Source organism: Salminus brasiliensis, chromosome 25 (genome assembly GCF_030463535.1).
Source record: "Salminus brasiliensis chromosome 25, fSalBra1.hap2, whole genome shotgun sequence".
NCBI classification, from domain to species: domain Eukaryota; kingdom Metazoa; phylum Chordata; class Actinopteri; order Characiformes; family Bryconidae; genus Salminus; species Salminus brasiliensis.
Genome location: NC_132902.1, coordinates 23355840 through 23372523, shown reverse-complemented (window position 1 = coordinate 23372523; position 16684 = coordinate 23355840). Strand labels below are relative to the sequence as shown.

At 45.8% G+C, this 16684-nt stretch overlaps 1 protein-coding gene across 3 annotated transcripts in view; it reads right to left on the bottom strand.

Annotated features, from left to right (window-relative positions):
• tcf12 (transcription factor 12) overlaps positions 1-16684 on the bottom strand; it is a 163713-nt gene that overhangs the window by 120155 nt on the left and 26874 nt on the right. For all 3 annotated transcript variants that reach the window (XM_072671773.1, XM_072671772.1, XM_072671774.1), the window contains exon 4: positions 7977-8053. In XM_072671773.1, coding sequence (XP_072527874.1) covers positions 7977-8053 — 77 coding nt within the window. The remainder of the gene's footprint in view (positions 1-7976; positions 8054-16684) is intronic.

The window sequence follows — 16684 nt, the reverse complement described above, 5'->3', positions numbered from 1 at the left end:
CTGTCCAGGGAACAAGGATTTCTACTCTATTTTAGAAGAATACTGCTGTGAGGATTTGATTGCATCCAGCGGCAAGAGTGTCAGTGAAGTCCTCATTCCCAACTCATGCAGAAAATATTGAATGGAGCACCAATCATTCATCATTCCAGAGAACACAGTTCTTCCACTGCTCCACAGCTCAATGCTGGGGGGCTTTATACCCCTCTAGCCCACGCCTGGCATTAGCTGCCATAGTGCCAACAGGATCATGAGAGCCCTATTAAATTGGCAGTACTTCTCCACAGGGACTAGACAAGCATATAAATATATGGACATAGTGTATAACATTATTTTATCATCTCTGATGAGCTCTGTATGGTTGTTGGTTTCTGATATGTTCAGTGATTGGTCTTTTTTAAAAACACGGCTTAAAAGGACATGTGGTCCTCACTAAGGCAGAAAAACGAACACATTAAGACACAAAAATGAACCATTCTGCATCAGTACCCATCAGTGTCAGCAAAACCCTTGTAACTCCACAACAGCAACTATACATGAGATGAGAAAAACCTTCTTAACTTTCAATGGAAGTCAATGTAAAGCATTTCTATTGGTCCAGTCATCATGAACTTCTGACCTGGTGTAAAGAACAAAGTCCCAGAATCACAATATGTTAAAACGTGGAAAACGGCAACAATGGAGATACAAGGTTTTGCGGTGTGACAGCGACAATGTATTCCTGCTTCCTTGCTGTGTGTGACCCGGAGCTGACAGCTGCCAGAGAGCTGGAAAAGGACACACGAAGCAGAGGGGAAGGAATAGAGGGATGGGGCGAGGGGAGGAAGAGGGGGGTGAGGGAGGGCAGGGGGGAGTGTTTGCTCCTTTGGGACCATTAGATCATCAATCACGCCTGGTTCATCATCTCTAAACACACCTTTCTCCCGTGCGTGAGTATGTGTGTGTGTGTGTGTGTGTGCTATGCTGCTTATGCGGTCACTGTCAGCTAAAGGGCTCCAGTTACTGCCGGCTAATGACGGTCAAATTACTGATTAATGAGGGGATTCCACAGATTTTTCAGATTTTCAGCACAGTAGGTAGGTAACCACGTCCTTCAGACTGTCCTACTGAAAGCTGTGCAGAAGCATCAGTCAGGCAAAAACCTCGCATCTCCATTTTTGTTCAATTATTTATTTATTATTAGATTTTAACCTAGTTTTCTGCTGCAGCTCTGCAGTACTTTCCTCCATCACATGTACTGCTGTACTGCTCCTGACACCGGAAGGGTGAGAGTTACCACCAGCCTTCTCCAGCGAGACAGCAGCCTTGAATAAGAGCAGATTAAAGGGAGAAACTGCTGCTTTTCTCACTCAGCACTGAAGGGTTAATCACGCAGGCCTGTGGTTGAAGCCCCTCCCCTTCCAGGTGAACGCCAACCTGCACTCCAGACGCTTGGGGACAGGTGATAGGGCTGTGACAGACGGGGGCAAGGCACTGTGGGATAGCGGTCTTGGACCCAGCCTGTCAGATGGGACACCCCTCCTCCCTAGCAATGGCTGCCCAGGATACAGGGCCTGGCTGTGGGCCAAGGTCAGCATGCAGGGGTTGGAGTGTGTTCATAGCTCACTAATCACACACACACACACACACACACACACACACACACACACACACACACACACACACACACACACACACAGAGAGAGAGAGAGAGAGAGAGAGAGAGAGAGAGAGAGAGAGAGAGAGAGAGAGAGAGAGGAGGATAGATAATAGAGATATAGACAGGGGCTTAAAATGAGAAAATTAAAAAAAAGGAGGGAGACAGAGAGGGAGACAGCAAGAGAGAGGGATGGATGGGGTGATCAGAGACAAAGAAAGAGATAGAGAGAGAAAAAGCAAAGAGGAAGATATACAATGACAGAGACGGATATAGAGAGAGAGGGAGGATTTATACAGAGAGTGAGAGAGCAATAAAGAGAAATAGCAAAAGCAAGAGAGAGACAAAAAGAGCAGAGAGAGGAAGAGTCAGCGAGCGAGAGAAAGGAGGACAGAAAAAGAGAGAGAGAACATTAGACAGAGAGAAACAGAGAGACAGAGAAAGAGAAAAAAATGAGGATAGAGGAAAAGAAAGGGGGACACAGAGACTGTGAGAGAGAGAGAGAGAGAGAGAGAGAGAGAGAGAGAAATAAGGCGAGAGCAAGACCGCGGGAGGGAGAAAGAAAGGAGGACAGAGGGAGAGCAAACAATTTGAGAGGTAGTGAGAGATGGGCAAAACGAGACAGACAGGGAAGGGAGGGACTGAGATGGAGAAAGCCAGACACAGAGAGAGAGACGGACGGACAGGGTCAGACAAACTGAGTGGGACAGAGACGGACAAAAGCAGGACGGTGAGAGAGAGGGGTAAAGAGAGACAAGAGTCAGACAAACAGAGAGCGGGACAGAGATGGAAAGAGCGGGACAGAGTGAGAGAGAGGGTAGACATAGACAGAGTCAGACAAACAGAGAGCGGGACAGTGAGAGAGAGGGGTAGAGAGAGACAGAGTCAGACAAACAGAGAGAGGGACAGTGAGAGAGAGGGGTAGAGAGAGACAGAGTCAGACAAACAGAGAGCGAGACAGTGAGAGAGAGGGGTAGAGAGAGACAGAGTCAGACAAACAGAGAGTGAGACAGTGAGAGAGAGAGGTAGAGACAAGAGTCAGACAAACAGAGAGCGGGACAGTGAGAGAGAGAGGTAGAGAGAGACAGAGTCAGACAAACAGAGAGCGAGACAGTGAGAGAGAGGGGTAGAGAGAGACAGAGTCAGACAAACAGAGAGTGGGACAGTGAGAGAGAGAGGTAGAGAGAGACAGAGTCAGACAAACAGAGAGCGAGACAGTGAGAGAGAGAGGTAGAGAGAGACAGAGTCAGACAAACAGAGAGCGAGACAGTGAGAGAGAGGGGTAGAGAGAGACAGAGTCAGACAAACAGAGAGAGGGACAGTGAGAGAGAGGGGTAGAGAGAGACAGAGTCAGACAAACAGAGAGCGAGACAGTGAAAGAGAGAGAGGTAGAGAGAGACAGAGTCAGACAAACAGAGAGCGAGACAGTGAGAGAGAGAGGTAGAGAGAGACAGAGTCAGACAAACAGAGAGTGAGACAGTGAAAGAGAGAGAGGTAGAGAGAGACAGAGTCAGACAAACAGAGAGCGAGACAGTGAGAGAGAGAGGTAGAGAGAGACAAGAGTCAGACAAACAGAGAGCGGGACAGTGAGAGAGAGAGGTAGAGAGAGACAGAGTCAGACAAACAGAGAGCGAGACAGTGAGAGAGAGGGGTAGAGAGAGACAGTCAGACAAACAGAGAGCGAGACAGTGAGAGAGAGGGGTAGAGAGAGACAGAGTCAGACAAACAGAGAGCGGGACAGTGAGAGAGAGAGGTAGAGAGAGACAGAGTCAGACAAACAGAGAGCGAGACAGTGAGAGAGAGAGGTAGAGAGAGACAGAGTCAGACAAACAGAGAGCGAGACAGTGAGAGAGAGGGGTAGAGAGAGACAGAGTCAGACAAACAGAGAGAGGGACAGTGAGAGAGAGGGGTAGAGAGAGACAGAGTCAGACAAACAGAGAGCGAGACAGTGAAAGAGAGAGAGGTAGAGAGAGACAGAGTCAGACAAACAGAGAGCGAGACAGTGAGAGAGAGAGGTAGAGAGAGACAGAGTCAGACAAACAGAGAGTGAGACAGTGAAAGAGAGAGAGGTAGAGAGAGACAGAGTCAGACAAACAGAGAGCGAGACAGTGAGAGAGAGAGGTAGAGAGAGACAAGAGTCAGACAAACAGAGAGCGGGACAGTGAGAGAGAGAGGTAGAGAGAGACAGAGTCAGACAAACAGAGAGCGAGACAGTGAGAGAGAGAGGTAGAGAGAGACAAGAGTCAGACAAACAGAGAGCGGGACAGTGAGAGAGAGAGGTAGAGAGAGACAGAGTCAGACAAACAGAGAGCGGGACAGTGAGAGAGAGAGGTAGAGAGAGACAGAGTCAGACAAACAGAGAGCGAGACAGTGAAAGAGAGAGAGGTAGAGAGAGACAGAGTCAGACAAACAGAGAGCGGGACAGTGAGAGAGAGAGGTAGAGAGAGACAGAGTCAGACAAACAGAGAGCGAGACAGTGAAAGAGAGAGAGGTAGAGAGAGACAGAGTCAGACAAACAGAGAGCGAGACAGTGAGAGAGAGGGGTAGAGAGAGACAGTCAGACAAACAGAGAGCGAGACAGTGAGAGAGAGAGGTAGAGAGAGACAAGAGTCAGACAAACAGAGAGCGGGACAGTGAGAGAGAGAGGTAGAGAGAGACAGAGTCAGACAAACAGAGAGCGGGACAGTGAGAGAGAGCGGTAGAGAGAGACAGAGTCAGACAAACAGAGAGTGGGACAGTGAGAGAGAGCGGTAGAGAGAGACAGAGTCAGACAAACAGAGAGCGGGACAGTGAGAGAGAGCGGGACAGAGTGAGAGAGCGGGACAGAGTGAGAAAGAGGGGTAGAGAGACAGATTTAGACAAACAGAGAGCGAGACAATGATGGAGAGAGCGGGACAGTAAAAGAGAGGGTAGAGACAGACACACAGAGAGAGAGAGAGAGAGAGAGAGAGAGAGAGAGAGAGAGAGAGAGAGAGAGAGAGAGAGAGAGAGAGAGCGCAGTGTGAGACAGTACATGAGACTCATGTTTCCTGACAGTCCTCTGTCACTACTCCTCATTTAACCACACCAGCGTTCGGGGACAGGTTCCGTGTTCTGAAGCAACAGAATAAATAAACAGCGTGAGACTAAACGTGCTCCTTTATCTGATGAGAGATTAGCGATTCTGGTGAACCTCCACACAAGTGCTGTGACACATGAAGATGCTGATAAGATTGAAACAAGCGCTGCAGACTGCGGGGAATTCTCCGCCCGCTATTGAGCGCCTCTGGTTGATCTCCGCGATAGCATTCCATGAACAAACCACGAGAGGATCACACAGCTTCTTCAACAGCAGCACACACACGAGTTTCTTCATTCTTCAGCGCACTTGCAGAGGCTAAGATATACCATGGGCTTAAGTACACTATATGGACAAAAGTATTGGGACGCCTGCTCATTCATTGTTAAGGCTATTAAAAAAAGAGAGTTTATCCTGCTTTCGTTGAAGTAACTGTCTCTACTGTCCAGGGAGGATGGCTTTCTACTAAATTTTGGAAGTGCATTGCTGTGAGGATTTAATTGAATCCAGCGACTAGAATGTTGGATGACACTGCTCCACAGTGTCCACAGTGTTTCGCTCAATGAAATAACGTCAAAGATGAACTCCGTCCAAGGTACGAACTTCTCAAAAACACTGATGGATCACGTCTAGCAATGGGACCTAGCGGCTGCCAGATGGCACTGGACCGGAACCCTAAAAGCCTCCTGATACCTGATCAGCACAAAGATCCAGACTCCAGATGTTGGATCAGTATTAGGAGACGAAAATGGGGTTCGGTGCATCACAGTTTTAAACCTTAAGACTCCAACTGCAACTGTACACTCAGCACATAGTTCACTGGGCCGAGGCACGGTGAAAGGACGTGAACGTGGCCGAGCGTGGCCAAAGAGAGCGTCAAACACAAAGGATAAACACAAAGACTAAAGGCTGGCTGTTTGTGTGGATGCAGGGGCTGATGAATGGGTGGATGGAAGGGTGCGGGCAGAGTTCGGCCTGAGCTGGGGATTAGAGGGAATCTCCCCATTCTTTCTGCTCAAAGTGGGCCGGATGAGCGTTTGACAGGCTGGAAACCCCACAGCCTATGATAGGTATGTGGCTTTTCTCTCCATCAGTCTGTCGGCCACACGTAGCCTTTCCACTGGCGGTAAAAAAAAAAAAAAAAAAAAAGGCCAGGCCGAGCTGGATGCTGGTGGGGTTTTCTGAGGGAAGGTGGCCGCTTCTGTTGTGTGCAATGGTTTGAAAATGATATTGATTATTCGAGGTCAGACGCTCAGGCAATGATAAATGATCATGCTAATGCATCTTAAATCAGCCTTGATGTATTTATTTTTTGCATGGGGCCATGTGTGTGTGAATGCTTGTTTTTGTACAGTGTAAGGACAAATTTGTCCAGAATATGTAGAGGTTCAGACTAGGATTAGGTTTAGAAGTCATACAGATACACACACACATATATATGCTCACATACATTCCATACAGACGTAAATAATGTTTACCAATGAGCCAAAACATTACTACCTAATATAGACAAACACCTCACTCTACAAAACCTGCTGTTGATGGTGGACAGGAGTTAGCATGGGCACTCTGGCCTATACTCAGTCCTTTACTGTTCCATACATTGCTTCCGTTACCTTCATTAAACTTTTTTTTAATGTTTGAGACTTGTTGCCCAGTAGCTGTCACTATTAAGGAACATTACTGCCCAGCCGGCTGCAGCAGCAGTGTGGACGTTCTCAGAAGGTAAATAAAGGAGTTGAGGTTCTGCAGTGTGGAGCTATTTTACAGTGGAACCTGAAAACAGACCATAATATCTGACCCTTTATTCAACTCTCACTGAAACGCTCTGTTTTACCAGCGGGAGAACCGGAGAACCGCTCGCTCGCCTTTCTCTGTTTTTAAACCAGCACTGAAGACCCACACAAAGTGGAGGCAAATGCTAATGCTAATACACACACAAACACACTATAGAAACAACACACAGCCCACTCACCCACTATAAACCAGTTATTACACACCACTAGACCAACAACTACAGATACCAGTCCAGAGTGTGTACCACTACACACACACACACACACACACACACACACACACACAGGAGGTGATTAGACAGCAGTGTTGTAAAGGAGCTGGGAGCTGATTGGTCAGGAGGGAGGAGAGTCAGACTGGATTATCAGATATTAAACACTATAAAACATCATTTTAATAAAAGTCTGGACTAAACTAAATCAGTCAGTCCAGAAAGTCTGATTATAGAAACTGAGACTGAAAATAAAGGGGTTTTACTGAACCCATTAATCAGCAGCTTGTCTGATCTAAACTGTGGAGCTGGATTATTATTTACACACATACAAAGATCAAAATCGTGACATCCCTAATATACATAGACTGCATGTGTGTGTGTGTGTGTGTGTGTGTGTAGTATGTATGAATGGAACAGCTGTCTGCTCACTGATGCCCGCCCCTCACAATGTCAGATTCGCTGATTTATATGCACCTACAGCAAAGATATCTCAAGCGTCTCCAACTTATAATTCAAATCAGGCAGATGCCGGAGCCATAGCCTGTAGATGTGCATTGGGGAAGGACACTGGAAAATAAACAAGGCAACGTGGCGCGAGAGCTGCTGACATTTGACTGATTTCTGATGGGAAGTGACAGGAGATTGACATTAAATGAAATTCATACAGGGCACCCAGAACAAACCGATGTGTAAAAGACAAACAAACAAATAGAAAAACAGAGAGATCTTCACACTCCCTGCTCTACTATGGGTGTGTGTGTGTGTGCGTGTGTGTGAAATGGAATAAGGCCCACAGCCGAGGCTTTATGCCCAGGCCGCTCCATTTGCATGCATGAAAATTTCACCTTATCACAAATCTGAAATGCATCCGTGATTCCATTCCAATTACACAGAGCTGCATTTCCAAGCCCTGGGAATGTAATCAGGCCGTATTTTTTTCCGAGATTCCATATCTACCCCAATAATATCAATCATTAGAATTTTACATGGTATACTGTGTCTGCATTTATATTCATATATTCCATGTATATGGTCAAATATATGGAGATTAAAAGGTAGTATAGAAATTCATAATTTAACATAAAATCTCATTTATTTTAATGTAAAAGATTTTGCTAGATACGCCACATTTGACTGTTTGTGAGCATGTAATAAAATACGACAATTAAAAGTAAATTTAAAAAGTAAAATGATCATTTATTATATCGAACTGAACAGTAAAGAGAATGGTCAGTGTTATAGTGCAGGACAGAGAGAGACAGAGAGACCAGTCTTACCCTGGAGGACTCGTCATACGAAGGGCTGGACTGGCCACCTGGGGCCCAGGACGCCTCTGCTGTCCGCTCATCTATACCTGTCAACAGAGCAGATACACAACTCCATCAAACCTGCTCTATTCCACTGTACAACACAAACACGCTCCACACAGACAAAGACAAGGCCGGAGCCAGATATAGACTGGCTATCAGTGGAGTGTAGCAGTTTACGTGAAGGGATAAACAAACAGCTGCAGTGTTTTTGGGCTGTGCAGTATTTCACTTATTCATCCTTATTGGGTTCCCTGAGCTCTTAGAGCTACCTGGCCAATCAGAGCTCCAGGTGAGTGTGTTTCTGTGTGAGGCATACCTGTATTCCTGCAATCCAACACTTTTAAACAAAATAATGACCATGGACAATGCATGTTTAATGTATTTCAATGCACTGTACTGCAATCGTAATGTGGAGCGATATAACCACAACGCCCACGTCTTGCCCATACCATGCAGCCCCGCGACATATGAAAGTAATCAAGGCTAAGGTATAAGAAGACTGTGCTTTTTGCAGTGCAGACTGTGAGGAAATTCAGGGGAGCTGTGGAGGTCAAGATAAGATCTGGAAGACCAAGAGAGAAAACCTATAGAGAGAGCTGGGATCATGTGCTGGTAAGAAAGGCAGTGTACACTGTACAGCGAAATGTGTCCTCCACATTTAACCCATCTGGTAGTGAACACATACTCACACACACGTGTTAGGGGCAGTAAGTACACACACACACCCAGAGCGGTGGGCAGCCAACTCCAGCGCCCGGGGAACAGAGAGGGTAAAGGGCCTTGCTCAAGGGCCCAACAGTGGCAGCTTGCCGAGCCCGGGAATCGAACCCACAACCCTGTTATCGATATCCCGGTGCTCTAACCGCTGAGCCACCACTGCCCCTATGTACTATGTACAGCTAAATGTGTTCACTGGATTTCACCCATCTGTGGTAGGGACACACACACACACACACACTACTGAACTAGGGGCAGTGAGCACGTACACGCCCAGAGCAGTGGGCAGCCAACTCCAGCACTCTGGGGAGCAGAAAGGGTGAAGGGCCTTGCTCAAGAGGGCAACAGTGGCAGCTTGCTGAGTCGGGGTATCGAATCCACAACCATAGCCAAGAACCAATAGACCACTGAGCCACCATTGCACCTATACCTATACTGCCCCTTACCATCATTAAGCACCGATTTACCAAACCAGGTGTTGATATGATGAGAACCCTAAACAACACCAGACTCCCGCGAGAAGAGCTTTGCAGATGCTTTAATGAGAATTAAAAAAAATTCTGAATGTTTCTTTAAAAACAACAAGCGTCAAGAAGCGACCGTTCATGTGCAGTGGAAACGGAGTGCTGGGACTAAGCAGGCGTGCACGGCGGCGTTCTGCTGGCAGGGGAAAGAAAGAAAGAGTGGAGTCGAGTGACTAATCCATTCTGCTTCCATTCAAGAGCTGGGCTCTACACGCCGGCTGGCAATTCGCACTGCGCCATTTATTTTGCTTTACATAAATCACGCTCAGAAACATGCGCTGGAGCGGCGGAGCGCTGGCGTTCGCACCAGAGCGACTGGGCCGCTCTGTGATTTGGCAGTGATGTATAGCTGAACCTCATCAAAACAGCTGAGCACTGAAACCTGATGATGCTCATATTTTATGCTGCTCTCAAAGACAGCCACTGAAAACACGCCGTCTCTCTCTTTCTCTCTCTCACACACACAAATTATAAATAAATAAAAGTTGACAATTGAATAGATTCAACATCTGGTATGTGATGAACAAATACAATATCTAGTTCTCTCGAAATTGCATTTGGTGGCGGCTGTTGGGTAAAGATATATGAATCCTGAGGTCTTCGCCATGTTTGAGCCAATATTGTTTCGCAGGTAACAACATTCCATTCCACAGGCTCATGATCAACCTGCAGAATTGCAGCACAAAAAAGCCACCCAAAAACATCAATTTCTCCCAGTTATTGATAATCCATCTCAGTAATTCCACCCCAGCACAACGGCCTTCATTTGATTCCACCCCCTTATAACATACAAAACATATCAGAAGCGAAGAAAACCAATTGCCAAGAAAGCAGTAGGCCCAGCGCCGGCGCTGAGCGCAGATTACAGAAGTAATACTGAAAAATTGATAAACGTTGGGTTAACATTCTCTTAACAATATGCAAAGCCTTACTGGCTGTAAACAGCCCCGCACTGCATGGTTGGGCAGGACACACACTAAACAGCAACTACGAGCTCGACATTTGCATATAGAGAACTCATACAGAGAGGGAGTGCAAGAGAGACAGACAGAGCGAGAGAAAGAAAAAGGTCGTGAGAAAGCCAGAGAGACACAGAGAGAGAGGGCAAGCGAGAGACAGAGAGAGAGAGAGAAAGAGAGAGAGATTTTCCCCTCAGGGCCTACAACACATAATCAGAGTGTGTGGGCAAAGACTGATCTGATGCCAAAGACAATGTACGGGCCAAGCCGTCTGTGTGGCATTCCTGCAAAGACAACGCCGGCCTATTCCACCCAAACCGAGGCAGACGATCATTTCCAGACGATCTTTCCTTTCTCACCACTCTGTAATCAAACATTCGAGCCACGGAAACACATCAATGGCACACTGGTAACAGATAAGTAAATGGTAATACCCCTACAAAAACAAATGGAGTAATACTCAAACATGTGAGCTTCTATTTCTAGAATTGTTGTAGAATTGTGTGTTTAATACAAAAACCTTGTCGGCAGCTTTACAGGATAAGGGGGAAAAAAACAACTTCTGACCTTTTAATGGAGGTCAATGTAGAAAGATTCTATTCCAAGTCATTTTAGAGCATTTCTGTGGGCCCATCAAACAGGACATTTGGACATAAAGTGGAAAAAAACAAAAAACAACTACCAGATTAACATTATGTCAAAAAATGAAAACGGCAATTGCAATTTTTGTGTATACATATATATTAATATATATATTTTACATCATCTTTCAGCAATAAGACAGTTTCTACTGTAAAAACGCTCAGCAGTCTAATGTGGTGTGGCGCAACAGATAACACCACTACCTGCCAGTGAGCTACTACACCATGTGGGAGGCTGGGGTTCGATTCCCGGTCTGGGCGACTATGCTATGCTAAACAAATAAGAGTCTATAGGCAAGACTCCTAACACTACATTGACCCTCCTCTGTAATACGAGTAATACGAGCGCACGTCAGCTAAATGCCATGCATGTAAATGAATGTACCACTATGGCCTGAGGGGAGCAAGTTTCGAACCCCAAGCCATGTGTATTTGCCATCAGCGGCCGGAGTCTGAGAGAGCACAACTGGCTGTGCTCCCTTCCTGGTGTGTAGATGGCGCTCTCTCCCCTTATCGTTCGAAATTCCAGCAAACTATTTATCTCAGTAAGAGAGTTTTACAGTAGAAGCTCCAGATCTCATCAGAACAGATAAAGCAGGTGAAGATAAATCCAGTAAAAAGGAGAAACAAGAGCTTCTCATTCTGAAGAAAGAAAGTAGTGAGATCTTGTCGGTAAGCTAGTCTGAAGAACAGAGCTCGGTTCCTCCAGGTTTCTCCTGGACGCCCCCCAGTCCAGCCAGCACAGTGTGTAGGATGTGTTCAACTCCATCAGCAGCAGCAGCAGCAGCAGCAGCTCACCTGATTTACCATCATTAAGCCCTGATTTACCACCAAACCAGGTGTTGATATCTAAATAATACTAGACTCTATGGTGTGTGTGGAGGTGTGTGTGTGTGTGTGTGTGTGAAGTGGGGGGGGGTCATTCTGAAAACAAAACCGTGTTTGAGAACAGAAATTGGGCTGGGTCACTAATTCACACTCACTCCGAGCTGGAATGTGTCAAAGAAAGAAAGGACATGTGTTCTGTATTTACAGCAGAGGAAATGACCTCACAGGGAAGTCCTCCTCAGAGGAGCAGTGAGGAATGTTTTGGCCGTATGTTTTTACGGCACTATCCATTACTCTTACCCCTGTAAAAAATATTAAACAAACATGTGTTTTACAGATTCTAACCAACACGGCTGAGCCTTTTATACGCAGCTCTGGCTGAAGCACTGCAGACTGAGAGACTGTTCAACTGTTATAGATCCTCAGAGAGCCCGAGAGCAGGGTGTGTGTGTGTGTGTGTGTGTGTGTGTGTATATGTATGAGAGAGAAAGAGAGAGAGAGTGAATAAGAGAGAGCAAGAGATACACATAAAACTGTGAGATGTAGAAAGTTAGAGATAGTGGGAGAGCGAAAAGAAAAAGAGAAATCTTTATGAAACAGAAGTGGAGTGTGTCTCCTGACCTCACTAACGCTCTCGTGGTTGAATGCAATCAAATCAAAGCAATGCTCCTCCAATTTCTAGTAGAAAGCCTTCTTCCTTGGACATTAGAGACAGTTACTCCAACAAAAGGAGGATTACCTCTTTAAAATAGCCTTGATTTTTAGAAGAAACAGTTAATGAACAGGTGTCCCAATACTTTTGTCCAAACAGTTGATCAAAAAAAAAAAAAGATTAGCAAAAGAAAGAGTGTGAGACTGACAGGCCAATTTCCGTGGTTTGTTCTGTGATGAGTCAGGCACCCAGTTTATCCATAAAGTGAATCACAGAGGGTCTGTCAGGAGCTTTAGTCAACAACATCAGCAAGACGTTTCCCCAAACCCCAACCCCTAACCTGAGGGCAGGGTTTACTCCACTAGGCTCTACCTGCACTGCAGACTCCTTCTCCTGCTGTTGGTCACCTTCACACCTGACACACATGTGCAAATGCACATACACACATACAGCTTGTCTAGTCCCTGTAGAGAAGTACTGCCCATAGAATAGGACTCTCTGGAGTGGATAAACATGGACCTGTTGGCACCATGCGGCCTAATAATGCCAGTCGAGGACTAGAGGGGTATAACGCCCCCAGCATTGAGCTGTGGAGCAGTGGAAGAACTGTGATCTCTGGAATGATGGACGGTGCTCCTTCCAATACTTTTGGGATGAGGTGGGGTGGTCGCCATTCAAAATCCTGACCTAACAACAGCCTAACAACAATGCAATCAAATCCCCACAGCAACACTCCACCAAAACCTAGTAGAAAGCCTCCTTCCCTGGGCAGTGAGACAGTTACTCCAACAAAGCAGGATCATCATTTTCTTTTTTTAAACATTTGATATTGGAAGGAATAATGAACGTAAAGCTGTCCCAATACTTTTGTCCACATAGCTTATGTCCAATATCAGCCCTTTAAACAATAATAACTGAATCAGATCATGGAAATATCAGCGATTCGCTCCTCGAAACCCCACAAGACGTTTCCCACATGTGTATCTACTGATCATACCCACAGCCTCGCATCCCCAGGCTCTGTCTACAGCCGGAGTGTGAATGTGCTGCGGATTTAAAGTGTTTAGGCCCCCAACCAGGATCTGCCTCCCCCTCAGCAGCCGCATCCAATGTGTGTATCGTATAGCTCATCTTTATAATTATTTCACAGGCGTAATTTTTTCATGCTTAATTATGAAAATTAGCTCCAAAATAAATGCAAATTATGCACGCATAAGCGCCCCTACCTAACTGCCGTGGATTTGGCGCTCTCGCCCAGTGCCAAAGAGCGTTCATTTACATGCGATGTCTGTTGAGAGCAGGATTTAAATATGGATTTAACTTGGCACGGGTGCTGCCTTGTGAGCAAATCTTTGTCTTTCCTATTTCAGAGCCTGGCAGCCATGACAGAGTCGTTTTTTAACTTTGCTTCTTTTTTCCCCCCTTTTGGATTTAAAGACTTTTATTCTGATTCTGTTCAAAGATTTGAATGATTAATGCCTTATTTTTGGATTGTTTTAAAAAACGCCCAACCTATGAGGTGATGAGGGCTGTGTATTGACAAGAACTTGCCGATACAATCTGCATCATGACACGGGGGTCACGATTCAATATACTGTCATATATCACGATACTGTAAGCAAGACGATAACTTATTTATTTTTTTATCATATTTTAAAAGAAGCATAACATATAAGAAGTATAATAGTATAAGCATAATCTAATATATAAACACAACATATATAAATATAATACATACATATAAAAATATTAAATATAAAGATAAAATACATAAATATAAGAATAAGGGTCATATGTCATATGTATAAAATCTGAGTAAAAGTGGGATCAGAACAGTGGGATCTGGTCTGGTCTTAAACACAACACTAAATGAACCACTGTCTGGCACCAATTTTTACATCTAAACTATTCATTAATAATCAATAATTAATACTGTGTTTTTGAGAATTGATACAGTATTGTAAAACACTTACAAGTATTGTAAATCATTTAACAGTGACCCAATCTGATACCCATCAGTATCAGATCAGCTTCGCCATCAGCATCCAGAGCCGGAGTGAGCACAACTGATCATGGTCTCCATTGTCAAGCTGGCTGCAAAAGGCATCTGTTGTCTGAAGAATCAGAGCTGGGGATCAGGCGGTTTTCTTAGAAAGTGTTGGCTGCCTAGTGATGCTGCACTGGCAGCAGGTCGAAAAGAGAGACGGTGGCTGAGGTGGAGGGCGCGGTATTGGGTGCGTTTTTATGAGGCTTGGCCTTATCCATATATAATCCTGATTCTCAATACGCATGAAGTGACCAAGTGTAAATAGGGTCACTATGGCAAGAAGAGAAAAACAGCAGCACCTCCCTGTACTCTACAATACTACTGTAACAAGCTCACAAACACATCAGTAGTTGACAGACAGGCTGGAGAAGTCGTCCAAAAATGTCCATACAAGCATAGAAACCATAGCTGCTTTCATCTGAAGGTTCTGACTGGAACGTCACGGCTGTGCAGAAACTCAAAGTGCAGCCATGTTGCGACTAAACTATATTTTGCATGTTCGGCAGCAGGAGCGGACCGTTCCAGCCCAAACACACGGGCCTGCGAGTCGTGCGGTCGTCCAGCCAAATCACAGCCAGAGTACTGTAAGGAACAAACGCGTAATATCCTCACCACTTCACACCAAATACTCGCGCATGAGAACACAACCTTGACTGGAAGGCAAATATTGCTCTTGGCAGAGGCCGTTTCTCCTCTGGAGTTTAATCGCCGAACAGGTGTCCGCGTCCCCTCGCGCACACACACATGTACACACACACACAGGCACACGCGGCAGAAAGAATTACTCACAGAGAGCAAGAGGCCGGCTCATGAGCTCTGGCAACGATGGAGTCTTAAAAAAGCAACGCATTCACAGCTCTGATTGACCACTGCCGGCCACTGCCACAAAAACAAGCAAGTCAGACGTGACATCACGAAGCCCAAGGTCCAAGACGCTTCACGAAATGTGCTGCTTGCCAGATCGGGGCAGGAAAACGGAGCTTTCCACTGGAAGGCCAGACGGACATGGCCTGTGGAATCTGTGGCAGAGCCGCGATCGATACAGACCCTCGGGGAAGGAGGAGAGGAGCGGAGAAACGATGCGGGCTCTGGCTGCAGGGTATTACCCTTTCTTTCCTCTGTTCTGCCTCATCAGAACCGAGGGATACGGAATAAAAGCGCCCAGGCTAACGGTTCTGTTTTCTGAGACAGTAAAACAGCTGCTGTTAAAGACAGTATTAGTCTGTAATAACTACAAATGTCTGAGGGAATCCCGTTAAGTACAGCATAACTTCCTATAGCCGAGGTTACTATACACAATTATTAGCCTGGTTTTAGCCCTGACTGTAAGTTTCACTACTAGTCTGCAGATTTTTCAACCCGTCTGGAGCGTAATCCAGTAGGGCATGCCGGTCAGAGACTGTCCCTAGCACACGTCTGATACTGCAGCACTATTTAGGGTGGAATGGAAATTCATATAAGAAGCCAACATCTGCCTCATACGTAGAGTAGCCTCCAATACCTCCAATCTAGTTTCATTTTGGGACAGCAAACATGGCAGCGTGAATCTGTGTCTCCTAGGCAACACAAGGCATGTGTGATGTTTTGGGGTGTGTTCGGTCCAGTCCAACAACAGGCTAAAGTCAGGGAGTGGGTGATCCCTCGGGCCACAATTGGTCATACTCTCCATTGTGAAGCTGGATGCAACAGGCTGGGGATTGGGCGCTTTCCTCCAAGCGCGTTGGCTGCCTAGTGATTTGTGAAGAGGAGGTGGCCGACTTCACGTGTATCAGAGGAGACATGGGCTAGTCCTCACCCCCCTTAGTGTGGAGAGCATTGCAAGTGATAGGGGGAGTACTAGAGAATGGGTGGGTTCATTTGCCCAGCTAAAATATATATATATATACACACACACAGACACACAGACACAAAGATGAACAACTGCATATGTGATATGTTAGCCATGTTAGCTTCCTGCCTGATTTACTCCTTTCAATTTCAACCTAAAAATAAACTCAATAAAATAACAAACCCATCATGTAGAAAAATAAATAAGTAACCTACATAAACACAGGGATTAAGGTAATCTAAGACCGGAGGGGAAAGCACTGGAGCAGCCGCTGCTGAAGTGTGCCACGAAAAAAATAAAAAGAGCAAAAGAGCAAAACCGAGCTGAAGTGCAGGATGCTGGTGGGGGCTTGATGAAGCGCAGTGGCAGTGGCAGGGGAGTTTGTCATGACTACAGCATCGTCTTCATTAGGACAGCCTCCTGCTTTCCAAACTGCAGCCAGCCACACAGCGCTGTCTGTCACTCGCGCATAGAGCCTC